The sequence below is a fragment of the Periophthalmus magnuspinnatus genome, chromosome 1 (assembly GCF_009829125.3).
Source record: "Periophthalmus magnuspinnatus isolate fPerMag1 chromosome 1, fPerMag1.2.pri, whole genome shotgun sequence".
NCBI classification, from domain to species: Eukaryota; Metazoa; Chordata; class Actinopteri; order Gobiiformes; family Gobiidae; genus Periophthalmus; species Periophthalmus magnuspinnatus.
Window position 1 is genome coordinate 33,530,667 of NC_047126.1, and position 12,551 is coordinate 33,543,217.

Below are 12,551 nucleotides of genomic sequence, written 5' to 3' on the forward strand. Positions count from 1 at the left end.
ATGATATGTTCTCTGATACTGTCTTTGTCACAAAAGGAGTGCAGCAAGGGTCTGTCTTCGGGCCACTCCTATTTTCTATTTATATTAATGATGTTGGCCATGATCTCATTGATACAAATAATCACTTCTATGCAGATGATATGGTTCTTTATTGTTTTTCCAAAACTCTAGCCCCCAGTGTTGTTACATTGCAAAATGCTTTTAATATTGTTCAGCACACTTTCTTACAAATAGACCTCTCTTTAAATGCAGACAACACCAAACTAATGCTATTCACAAAGACAAATAGTAATTCTCAGAACATTCCTCCTGTTGTTACTCTTCAAGGGACAAAATTAGAAGCAGTTAAATCATTTAAATACTTAGGTATTTTAATTAATGATAGTCTTTCTTTTAAAGCACACATTGAACAACTTATTAAAAAGCTAAGACTGAAAATTGGCTTTTATTTTAGGAACAAGTTATATTTTGTCTTTTAATGCAAAGACTTGTTGCAGCAACGTTTTTACCCATTCTAGATTATGGAGATGTAATTTATATGAATGCCCCAACCCAAACACAGAAATTGCTGGACTCCATGCCTCTCTGCGATTTATCACAAACTGTAAGCCTCGGACACACCACTGTGAACTGTACACACGTGTTGGTTGGGCAGCACTGGACACACACAGGCTAAGTCACTGGTACATGTTCATTTACAAAGGGATTATGGGTCTGCTCCCTCCATATCTCAGCACGTATATTCAACATAAAACAGATGGACGTTATACTCTGCGATCACAAAACTGCATGCTTCTCTCTGTCCCAAGTGTCTGCACAGAGACTGGTAAAGTGACATTTCAATATTCTGCGCCTTCAACATGGAATAATTTACATCTTGAAATTACAAGAACTGACTTCAATAGTTCAGTTTAAATCTATGTTGAAAGGTTTGGAAATTAAGTCTATGATTTGTAATTGCTTTTAAGAATCCATTTTATGATGTGTTGAAATGTGTGTGTAATGTAATGTAACTGTGCTGCTGTCTTGGCCAGGACTCCCTTGAAAAAGAGATTAGTAATCTCAATGGGACTTCCCTGGTTAAATAAAGGTTAACATTTTTTATTTTTTTTTAAATGACACGACAACAAAGTCAATCATCGACTGCCGACCTAGAGTGTCCTGGTCCCACGTGTACTGATGGACACCCTTGTGCTCGAACATGGTGTTTGTTATGGACAAACTGTGGTGTTTTGTCATTGGACTTCTGTGCTAGCCACTCGGGTTCAGATCAGGGAGGCCATTCCTCCTGTCACGGTCATTACCCACATGGGCATTGAAGTCCCTCAGGAGAACAATGGAGTCCCCGATTGGTGCACTGTCTAGAACCCCTTCCACTGACTCCAAGAAGGCCAGGTACTCTGCACTGCTGTTCGGTCCGCAACAGTGAGAGACCTGTCCTTGACACAAAGGCGCAGGGACGCGACCCTCTCGTTCACCGGGGTGAGCTCCAACACGTGGCGGTTGAGCTGTGTTGCAATAAGCAAGCCCACACTAGCTCACCACTGCTCCCCGTGGGCAATGCCAGAGAAATGGAGAATACAGCCCTTCTCAAGGAGTTGGGTTCCAGAGCCCAAGCTGTGCGTGGAGGTGAGGCTGACTATATCTAGCCGGTAACTCTCCACCTCCTGCACAAGCTCAGGCTCCTTCCTTCCCAGCGAGGTGACATTCCATGTCCCCAGAGCTAGTCTCCATGTCTGAAGATACAGTCATCGAGGCCCCTGCCTTTGACTGTTGCGCAGATCTCTTTGCACCCGCCCCTCATAGCTCCTTCTGCAGGTGGTGGGTCCACGGGGCTCGGCCACCAGGCGCTCGCTGTCAAGCAACCACCCCAGGGTGGGGCCCAGGTAATGCCAGTCTGGGCGACGTAACTGGCCTTGTTGTATTGCTTCTCATGTGGGGCTTCTTCTATTTACTCGTGATTCAAATTTGAAGTTGGATGGAGTTGATTAGATTAGAATTGCATTACCTGTATTTTTGTCGAGCCATGTTTCAGTTAAAAATATAAAGTCAAGATTAAAAGAAGAAATAATTAATGAAAAATTACTTGTTACATAAAGATCTGACATTGAGCACAGCAAGTTTCAGATTAGTTTCAGTAGTGCTGGATGTTATCTTCTTACAGGGAATATGAACTAAATTTCTCTGATTGGATAGTCTTACTGTCTACGTGGTGTAACTGTAGATATAGCTCCATCATAGGGCCTCACCATGACATTATCTTTATCATGACTGTATGTTCTGAGACAGTAGAGGCCCTAAGTGTCCTATTTCTTGGCTCTGGGGGAAGGCAGGGAAGGGCTCACAGGGGGGAGTTTGGGTGAGGGACAAGGTGAGGGCCGAGGAGGTGGAGCAGGGGGTAGATTGGGTGAAAGATGAGGGGGGATAGGTGGGTACAGTGAAGAGTTCAGCATAGGTGATGACAGAACTCTTGATCGCATTATATGAGGTGTGAGGGTAGCCATCTTAATTTCTGGGGGAGTCCATCGCTGGGGGAGATAGTTGTGGTAGTTGTGGTGCTGCTGGTGGTGCTGACACATTGGCTCGGTCTCCAGCTGGCACAGCAGGAATGCTTCTCTCATTCCTCTTTTCTCTCATTGGCTGACCAGGCCGGTGCCTCAAAGCATGGAGGAGGTTATCCGTCAGCACTCTCACTCCACCTCTGCTCAGGTGCGGGCCATTTCCCTTGAACAGGTCCTTTTGTTTCCAGAATAGATCAAAGTTCTCAATGTAGTGCAGTCCTTTGGCTACACATGCGTTTAACAGCCTTGTGTTCAGCTGGGAAAATTAACGGGTTAAATTTCTTCATCTTCCTTTTGTCTATATTAGGTCCACTGATGAATGTCTCAACTGCACTCATGTGCACAATCAGCTGTTTAACTCCTCGGTGTGCTGACAAAACTTTTGGCAGGAGTTTTATCATCTCAGAAACAGTGTGACTGGGATACGAGGAAGTTTAGATTCCTCTGTGACTAACATCTCTGATAGTACCATCTCCTTGACAACTGGCAGAGATCGCATGTCTGCTGCCTCTCTTTGCCAACATCAATGCTCTTGTTTTGTGACAAAAATCCATTTTCTTTTTGTTTGTTAACACAACTCATCAGAAATGTAGTTAAAAAAATGTAAAAATGGTTTCAAAGTCTTGGTTTACTTAAAAGGAAATCATAACTAAACAAATATTCCAGTACTGTAAGAGGTACAATTATTAAAAAGCAAAGTAAAGAAGGAAGCAGAAGGAGCAAGCAAAGTTTGTGTCTGCACTCTTCAGAAGCAAGAAGTTTAATTTTGTATAATTGCCAACTCACATTAGGCCTATTATTATCAGGAACTTAGCTTAAAAATCAATATTACGGCTAAAAATGGTTTGTTATACATTTGAGACAGTTTTTAGATTCACAGCCATAATGTCAATAAAAATAATGTTATGTTACCCAGAAAATCTATTGAGAATTTTCAGCAGCAGCTGTCATCACGATCAGCATGCCAGTTCAGCCGCACCCCTCCAAATCCCCTCACGGCTCTGGATCGCACAGTGAGGCGAGCCTGCTGCCTGGTCCTGGAGCAGCTCAAGCATCACCTTCAGCCCTGGATTGAAGTCATGTTTACCCGTGACTGGCTACTCCATGGAGATCCTGGCCCCAAGCTGTGTGCAGCCCTGGAGGAACATGTGAAACTCTATCGACATGTGCGTCCTCCCTGTGGACAGGTAACAGCTCACTTACCTGCACAGTGCCAGTACAGTACAGACACAGTTGTACTAAAGAGATCCAACATGCTAGCTCACCGACCATGATGACATTATCTTTTTTTTTAGTACTGACATTCCATTCATTTTTCACTGTGTAACTTTTCTGGTGGCAGGTGTGCAACCAACTTGTTAAGACAAAAGTTAAGCTCCATGCAACCCAACAATGCTTTTGTTTCACTTTTCTTTTAATATGGGTCATGTTCATGTCCCTTGCTGATTTTATTTGTTTTAATGCCTCTGTGTCATGAGAGCTCCTCTTACGACGTGAAGGCTGTGAGAATAATGTTTCAGTGTAGTTGCTTCAGATACCTTCTACCTTCAGATGGATACAAGTGCCCATCTGACCAGAATTGAGAAAGCGGCTTAGATGAGCAGTGAAACGTCTTCACTCCTACAACATTTTGTCAAGCTGACATAATTGATTTTTTCTTTTACTGTTTTAATGTCTGTTAAACATCTAAAAAGTTACAAACAAATACAGTGGATACATTTTTTCAAGCAAGTTGGATTTTTTTAAGTGGACTACTTTCTAACCTGAGCTAGTCTACCTTTATGCAAAACAAGAGGCATAACCATAGACCTTTTAGATTATAATAGACAGTAATATAATATATGATTAGAACAACTTTTGCCATGGATTTTTTAAAGTGCATTTATCTCCTGTTGTAAATTGTAAATTTTAAACAATTTTTAAATTTCTGTTAATGTAGAACATTAACAGAAGCTGGACAAACCATAATTACAAAACTAAATTAAAACAACAATTTCTCTATCAGTGCTCATAAAAGAATACACAAAATATAACCAGTAAAACCAACACAATACCTTAGAGCCATAAATAGTAGCTAACAACGATAAATACAAATAAAAAATAATAACAATAAAATCAATAAATAATCATTTAAAACTAACCGAGGAACTCACATGGTGCTAAAAGTCAGAGAATAAACAATTGTCTTAAGGCAAGACTTAAAAGCATTGAATCAGACAGGGGAGTGTTTTAAGTGTGAAATGTGATTGCATTATTTTATAGTCGATGATTAGGAGACTGTGCACAGCTGATGCTTCCTTGTGCTGCAGTGGCTCCAGGAAGAGGTGTGTTGGTTGCTGGTGGTGGAGTACATCCGTATTTTGCTGCAGAAAAGGCTGGTGTGTCACAACGCTGAGGACAGGAGACAGCTGGCTGAGCAGATGCTTCATGATGAGCAGAACTTCAGAGAAATCTTCCTTACACTGGTCAGATATGCATCTTTCTACATATATCTAACTCCCTATGAAATGTTCACACTAAGATAGAACCTGTGCTTCAGGCTGAAGCCCTACTGATTTAACACATGACACTGTTTCTATCTACTTGTGCAGTCACAAGCTGCTCCCTCAAATATAATTCTAATATCCCTCTCAGAGTGGCGCTTATCCTTTCTTACCTTAAAATAGTAGTACTTAGCCTTAGCTGGCAAGGCAATGTAGAAAATACCTTTATTTCAGTAATAGCTCTAAGATATTCAGAAGGATGACAGGACTATGTTGCCTTGCCAAGGCTGCGGATGACCTAAGAGCTGTTTTGGTCTTGTGGTAGAAATTTTAATATGGTGTGTTGTTTTTCTGTTGTCCAAAATACACTGTAAGAAGTGTTAAAAGCTTCACTATTCTTCATCAAATCCTTCACAGGAAGGCTATAGGTAACTGTGTTTTTCGAATTACGTATATGCTTTTTTATTTCACATGTCAGTTGTTTGATCATCCTTATCTGTACTCAAATGTTAATGTGAAGGTGTTACTCTCTGAGTTAAGAATGCCCTAAATGCAAATTGTACTTGTGGAAGGGCTTGGACCTCAGATAGTATTTAAGTGTTGTTACCCCATTCCTCTGGGCCCGCTGCTAGCAGAAACTCTGTCAGTAGTGGGGCCGTTTGATTTTATCTTTGTTGTTGAAATTATCTGTAAAATAATACCAAAACATACAAGAAGACTGTTTATGTTGGTTTCTTATTTTTGCACTGGTAAACAAACAGTCCCACTACTGACAGACAGAATTTCTGCTAGAAGTGGGCTGAGAGCCATAGGGTAACAACACTTGAATATTGTCTGATGTCCAAGCCCTTCAGTTTCCCCAAGTACAATTTGCATTTAGGGCATTCTGGCTGATCATTTGGCCTTCTTAGCTCAGATGTAATTTGGTCAATCAGTGATTCATTTGTCATCAAGACATTTTACCACATTTCATCAAGTTTATGTTCTCTCAGGGCATCCTTTGTCCTTTGACCCTCCTTTTCGGCAAGGAAAATTCCACAAAAAACCCTTCTTTTGGGGAAAAAAGAGAGACATCGAGGAGAACCACAGTGAAGCCTGTCCACTCCCATGGATGGACAGGCTGATGTTTTTGTGGTTCGTAGCTCTGTGCTTCCACTTCAGGAACTTTATGGCTGTAGGTTATTCAGGTTGCTCAGTCAGCCTTTTCACCACCTTCCCTACCTCCACGTCCATACCTTCTTTAGTGTCTCCATCTGTAAGGTCCATCTCACCGGTTAAGTTTCTGGCTATAATTCTCCTCAATCGTGCTGGTACCTTTCTCTTCCATTTGTAAAAAAAAACTTTCATTGAGCTGCATTTAGAGATCCTAACATTTTCAAGTTAGCCAATTGCCTTCCCATTAGTAATGTTGTCTGCTACAACATGCTTTAAATAAAATGGATCATACATTGAGAATTAGCAAGCAGCCCTTTGTAACTTGGTATCACCCTTGGTATCATTTTCTTAAACAGATCCTACTGTTAAGTATAAGGTAAATCAAGTCAAGACAAGCAGGGCTATCATTAATTATTGACGGCATCACTGGAAATAAAAACTTAGAGATACTCACCCATGTTTCAAAGCTGTACTCCATTTTCTTTGCTATACTTTTTACCTGCGATTCCTACTGACAGGATTATCTGTGACAGTGACCTTTTAGCCACTTCAGGACCCTGGTATATTGTCCAAGACTGTCACCTATTAAAGGACAAGGACAGAAGTTTGTGGGAAAAAACTGATTGTTATGTGAATAGCACCAATTTTGTGCAGACTGTTTCCAGTAGTCTGCTGGCAGGGCCTTTCTGTATGAAAATGCTTTGGTTAAATTACAATTCACAGTAATGTACTTTATTTTGTGAGTTCCAAATTTGTTAGTGATTAGTTGTTAGTAGTGTGATTCATTCATAGTTACTCATCTGTTGAAGGAAAAGACATTCCAGTTGCCACACATACTGTATTAAAAGAGGCTAGTCGGCTTGTCTGTGTTGTAATTTGCGTCTGTTTTTACAGTTAATATTGTCAAAATATTTTCCTAGTATTTTCCTTGTATTCCATCCTTTGACACAAAGATAGAACTTGCACAAGAAGACACACTTAAGTTGTCCAGTCAGCCAAGTCGAGTTAGAATTTAAAATTACAGAATAATAGAAATTTTCAGCAGTCTCCCATCTAAGTACCAACAAGGCCCTGCTTAGCTTCTGAGATCAGGCTTTGACAAGGAGGTTTGGCCATGACCAGTAGCGCAATGTAAAGAGTTCCATGTACTAGTCATCTGCATCTTTTAAAATCTGCTGCACCTTGTATCAAATTAGTTTCTCCAAATCAGAAAATGTTGTCCCTCATCTATGGGTGCCCAAGTCGCCCAGTATTTTCTTACTAGCCCAATTAGGCAGCAGGTAAAATGATTTACATCTGTTTTCCAATCATGATTACTCAAACGCATATTGTCTTTGACAATACATATTTTGAACCAAGTTGTTGGTTTTGGAACTAATGTTTCCGTTTTCAGAGAATCAAATGCATAAAAAATCTGTCTTGTCTCAACACCAGGTTTATCAAATTCTTTCTTCAATACTCAATGTGGATCCCCATTGTGGACACATTTTTAACTTAACTGCAACTTCAGCACAATTTCCATGGCAACCATTAGTCCCAGTTAAAAAAAAAAAAAATAACAAAATACCAAACACTTTGCCAAGGTAAAGTTCAAATGTAGGTTAGTCAACTTGTTTAAAAGAAATTACCCAGTAGTTTGAATCAATTTCAGTTAGGAATTAAAATGTGAGACACAAACATGACTAGACATAGAAGAAACAAGACTACAGTCCCTGTAAGGATACAAACCACATAGACAAATCGCAATGCCGGCTCAAAATAAAAACAGGGGAGAGACAACACACGAAGCTTTCCCAAACATTTCCTACTGTAGCAGGTATTGGGCAGGTACAACCACCGCTACCAGTTTAAAAAAAAATATTTGTAGGGGAGAGTTGGTAACTGAAAGAAACATTAATTTCGTGTTGTCTTGGCTCACTGCTACTGCCGTTAACTTTATTTTTACATAAGCACATTGTAATATCAAATTACATTTCACATCTCATTTTACATTTACATGTGTAAATACATTGCTTAATAAAACTGTTACCATAAATTGATAGTGCTCATTTCCTTAGTCTTAGTTTTAGTTTCTAATTCACAATTATGTCACAACATAACTTAAATCTGGCAGAATGTCATGACATCACCTTTATATTATAGTAACTTTTTTTATATTAAACACTTAACTGTTCTTAAAATAATATGCAACGTGTAACTATAATTAACATTAGCATATAAACAATCAAAATGTGGCAAGGGCGGGCAATTTTACATTGCAGTGTATGAGGCTAGGCTAAGCGCTAGCGTGGGAGTCAGCATAAAGAGCTAATCCCATATCTAAACAAAATACATCAAAAGACAAACATCTAGTTTAGACTAGCAAATATTACAACAAAAGTTATATCATTAGGACTTCATGTGAGTCAATTTTTGTGCTTGGTGAAACTGTACCAACCTGAAACAAACAAAGTGAGACGGAGACATTCATTTTGTGTTGTTGTGGTGAAAATCAGAATTACAATTGTTCATTTTGCAAAATAAAACCACCACTAACACTCACTTACAAAATTACATGAAATAAAAACTATGTGACCACACATTGTGGGTGTCACACACTTCCTCACAAAAGAAAAGATAGCTCTAGACATAAAACAAAATATAACTTTTCCTCAGTCCACATTTAACAATATTTAACTTCAGCTTTCTTGAAAAATGTCTTTAAAGCACTATCAATGGGCAATGGGCAAGCACCATAGGTTGCATGTAAACAGGTGAGTTTATAGGTGTCTGGTAAGTGTAAGGTGAGTATGCAGCTAGAGGACAGTATGCATTAGGTAAGTATGGCATGTACATAGATGGCATGTAGGTCGTTAGCAGATATGTACTTTGAGTGTGCGTAACAGGTAAGTGCCGTAGACTAGATTGTCCTTCCACTAAGTTGACTGCCGCTTGTGAAGGCTGACCTAATGACTCATAAGTGAATACCTGACGTGGTTTTCTGTCACGTGTGGACCTTCTAACCTCTGTGTGCTCTACCAGGTGAGTAGGTAGTCTCTGCTCTTGGTCCAATGTCAGGTAGTCCTCAGGTCCCTCGTCTTCAGGCAGAATGACTAGAGATGAGTTGTCCTCGGTTACCTCCACTCTCGGTGGTGTGCAAGTTGCAGCAGGTGGATCCTCTCCAGCAGGTGAGTAGGCAGGTGCAATTGGTGTGTCCTCTCTAAGAGTTGTCACAGGTAAGTATCTGGTTTGTCCATTTACAGGCTCTCTGATGTGCTCTTGTACTGTCTTTGAGTGGGATAGAGGCTGTTCATTAGTATGAAGTCTGTGCACTGTCCTCTCGATAGGTATCCTTAACCAGTAGTCTGAGCTGCTCTCTTCATCTGAGTCACTTTTTCAGTTGTCACTTTTATTTGGTTGTGGTTGTTTCTCTACCATCCTCCTTCTGTTTGGTCTGTTTTCTTTTGTGTTTTTGTAAGTCATTTACTAACAGCAGGAGATTGCGATGCAGTGTCCGAGTTTTGTTTTGTTTTTTGTTTTTTTCACTCTCAGGACTGACAACATACACTGGATATTGGCCAAGCTGTTATTTTACTATGTAAACAGTCTTTTCCCAATAGGATCTCAGTGTGTCGGGCCCTCCACGTTTACTGAGATTTTGCACTAAGACTCAGTCTCCTGGCCGTAGCACAACATCTCTCATTTTCTTTTCATATGTTACTTTTGATCTTGCACTGGATTTTTGACTGTTCTCGTTGGCAATGCAGTAAGCCTCTGACATGCGTGCACCCCACTTTTCTGCGTATATTTCTGCGAAAAAAAGAGAGTACCCGGTGGCCTTGTGCCATGTACAGTTATATGCATGTACAGTGTGCGGAAGGTGGTCTTTCCACGGCAACTTTTCAGTATCTGTCAAAGTCCTTAATATTTGCAGTATGGTTCTATTGAAATGCTCAGCTGGGTGGTATGGGGATGTGTGTGAATGACCCACACCAGACAGGCTTTGTAGTGTCTTAAACAAATCATTTTCAAATTCACGTCCCTGGTCGTGATGTAATTTTTGGGGATATCCAAACCAGGGAAAAAAGTCTTGGAAAATGCACTCAGCTGCTGTGTGCCCACTTTTGTTCTTTGTTGGATAGGCCTAAGCAAATCTAGTGAAGTGGTAAACTACCACTAGGTTGTACTCATAACCTCCACGGCTGGCTTCTAAATGCAAATAGTCAATACAGACAAGCTTGAAAGGGGAACTGGAGGTTATGCTACCCATAGGAGCTCGGACGTGTGTCACAGGTTTCTTGGACATAATGCAGGGACATTTCTGAGTAACATATGTCTCAACTTCTTTGCCATAAAAGGCCAATAGAGTCTTTCTCTATGGGGTACTCGTTCGCTACCAACATGGCCCATTTCATTGTGTAACTGGTGCAGAGCCAGATTTCTGTATTTTGCAGGGAGTACTAGCTTTCTTCTCTCTCTTGTTTTTCTGTACAGGAGGTCGGTTTCAAGGTGAAGCTTAGTCCATTCATGTAACAGTTTGTGTGCAGCTCCACTTACAGTCTTGCCTACCTCATCTGTCAGTTTTGTCTGTGACTCTTTAAGCTTGATGATCTGGCTGATGGCGGAATCTTCTCGTTGAGCTTTGACCAGATCACTGTGGCTGATGCATTGCAGGCTTGTATGAGGTGGCTGGTGCGAGTCTAAAGCTGTGATGTTGAGAGCAGCAACCCAGGCAATGTCTTTTTGCTTGACTGCATGAGTCCCATCACAGGTAGCTCGAACGGCCTCATCTGAAAAATTCTCAGTACACAATCTCAGAAACATTCCTTACAATGTCTAATGGTAGACATGATAGTGTGTCTGCATCAACGTTAGTCTTTCCGGGTCTGTACCTTATGTATCTAAAGTCAGAGAGCTACCCAACCCACCTATGACCAACTGCGTTAAGTTTTACTGTACTTATGACATATGTCATCGGGTTGTTATCAGTATCCATCCATCCATTTTCTTCCGCTTATCCGGGGCCGGGTCGCGGGGGCAGCAGTCTAAGCAGGGACTCCCAGACTTCCCTCACCCCGGACACGTCCTCCAGCTCCTCCGGTGGGACCCCAAGGCGTTCCCAGGCCAGCCGAGAGACATAGTTCCTCCAGCGTGTCCTGGGTCTTCCCCGGGGCCTCCTCCCGGTGGGACATGCCTAGGAACACCTCCCTAGGGAGGTGTCCAGGAGGCATCCTGAGCAGATGCCCGAGCCACCTCAGCTGGTTCCTCTCAACGTGTAGGAGCAGCGGCTCTACTCCGAGCTCCTCCCGTGTGACCGAGCTCCTCACCCTATCCCTAAGGGTGCACCCGGCCACTCTGCGGAGGAAGCCCATTTCAGCCGCTTGTATCCGCGATCTTGTCCTTTCGGTCATTACCCAGAGCTCATGACCATAGGTGAGGGTAGGAACGTAGATTGACCGGTAAATCGAGAGCTTCGCCTTCCGGCTCAGCTCCTTCTTTACCACAACGGACCGATACAGCGACCGCATCACTGCAGACGCTGCACCAATCCGCCTGTCAATCTCCCGCTCCATTCTTCCCTCACTCGTGAACAAGACCTCGAGATACTTGAACTCCTCCACTTGGGGCAGAGACTCACCACCCACCCGGAGAGAGCAAACCACCTTTTTCCGGTCGAGAACCATGGCCTCGGATTTGGAGGAGCTGATTCTCATCCCAGCCGCTTCACACTCGGCTGCAAACCGCCCCAGTGCCTGCTGCAGGTCCTGGCTCGAAGAAGCCATCAGGACAACATCGTCTGCAAACAGCAGAGATGAAATCCTGTGGTTCCCAAACCAGGCCCCCTCCGGCCCCTGGCTGCGCCTAGAAATTCTGTCCATAAATATAATGAACAGAACCGGTGACAAAGGGCAGCCCTGGCGGAGTCCAACATGCACTGGGAACAGGTCTGACTTACTGCCGGCAATGCGAACACAGCTCCTGCTCCGGTCATACAGGGACCGGACAGCCCTTAGCAAAGAGCCCCGGACCCCATACTCCCAGAGCACCCCCCCAAAGGACACCACGAGGGACACGGTCGAATGCCTTCTCCAGATCCACAAAACACATGTGGACTGGTTGGGCATACTCCCATGAACCCTCAAGGACCCGATGAAGAGTATAGAGCTGGTCCAGTGTTCCACAACCAGGACGAAAACCACACTGCTCCTCCTGAATCTGAGGTTCGACTATCGGTCGGATTCTCCTCTCCAGTACCCTGGAATAGACCTTACCGGGAAGGCTGAGGAGTGTGATTCCCCTATAATTGGAACACACCACCCCGGTCTGCCATTCCACAGGTACTGTCCCCGACCGCCACGCGATGTTGCAGAGA

The 12,551-nt window shown here is 42.5% G+C and overlaps 1 protein-coding gene across 1 annotated transcript in view; it reads left to right on the forward strand.

Moving 5' to 3' along the window:
• The window catches only part of exoc3l1 (exocyst complex component 3-like 1), an 88,894-nt gene that overhangs the window by 53,962 nt on the left and 22,381 nt on the right, over positions 1-12,551 (forward strand). Inside the window, exons 12-13 of the mRNA XM_055227326.1 lie at positions 3,478-3,748; positions 4,871-5,026. Of these exons, the coding sequence (XP_055083301.1) occupies positions 3,478-3,748; positions 4,871-5,026 (427 nt within the window). The remainder of the gene's footprint in view (positions 1-3,477; positions 3,749-4,870; positions 5,027-12,551) is intronic.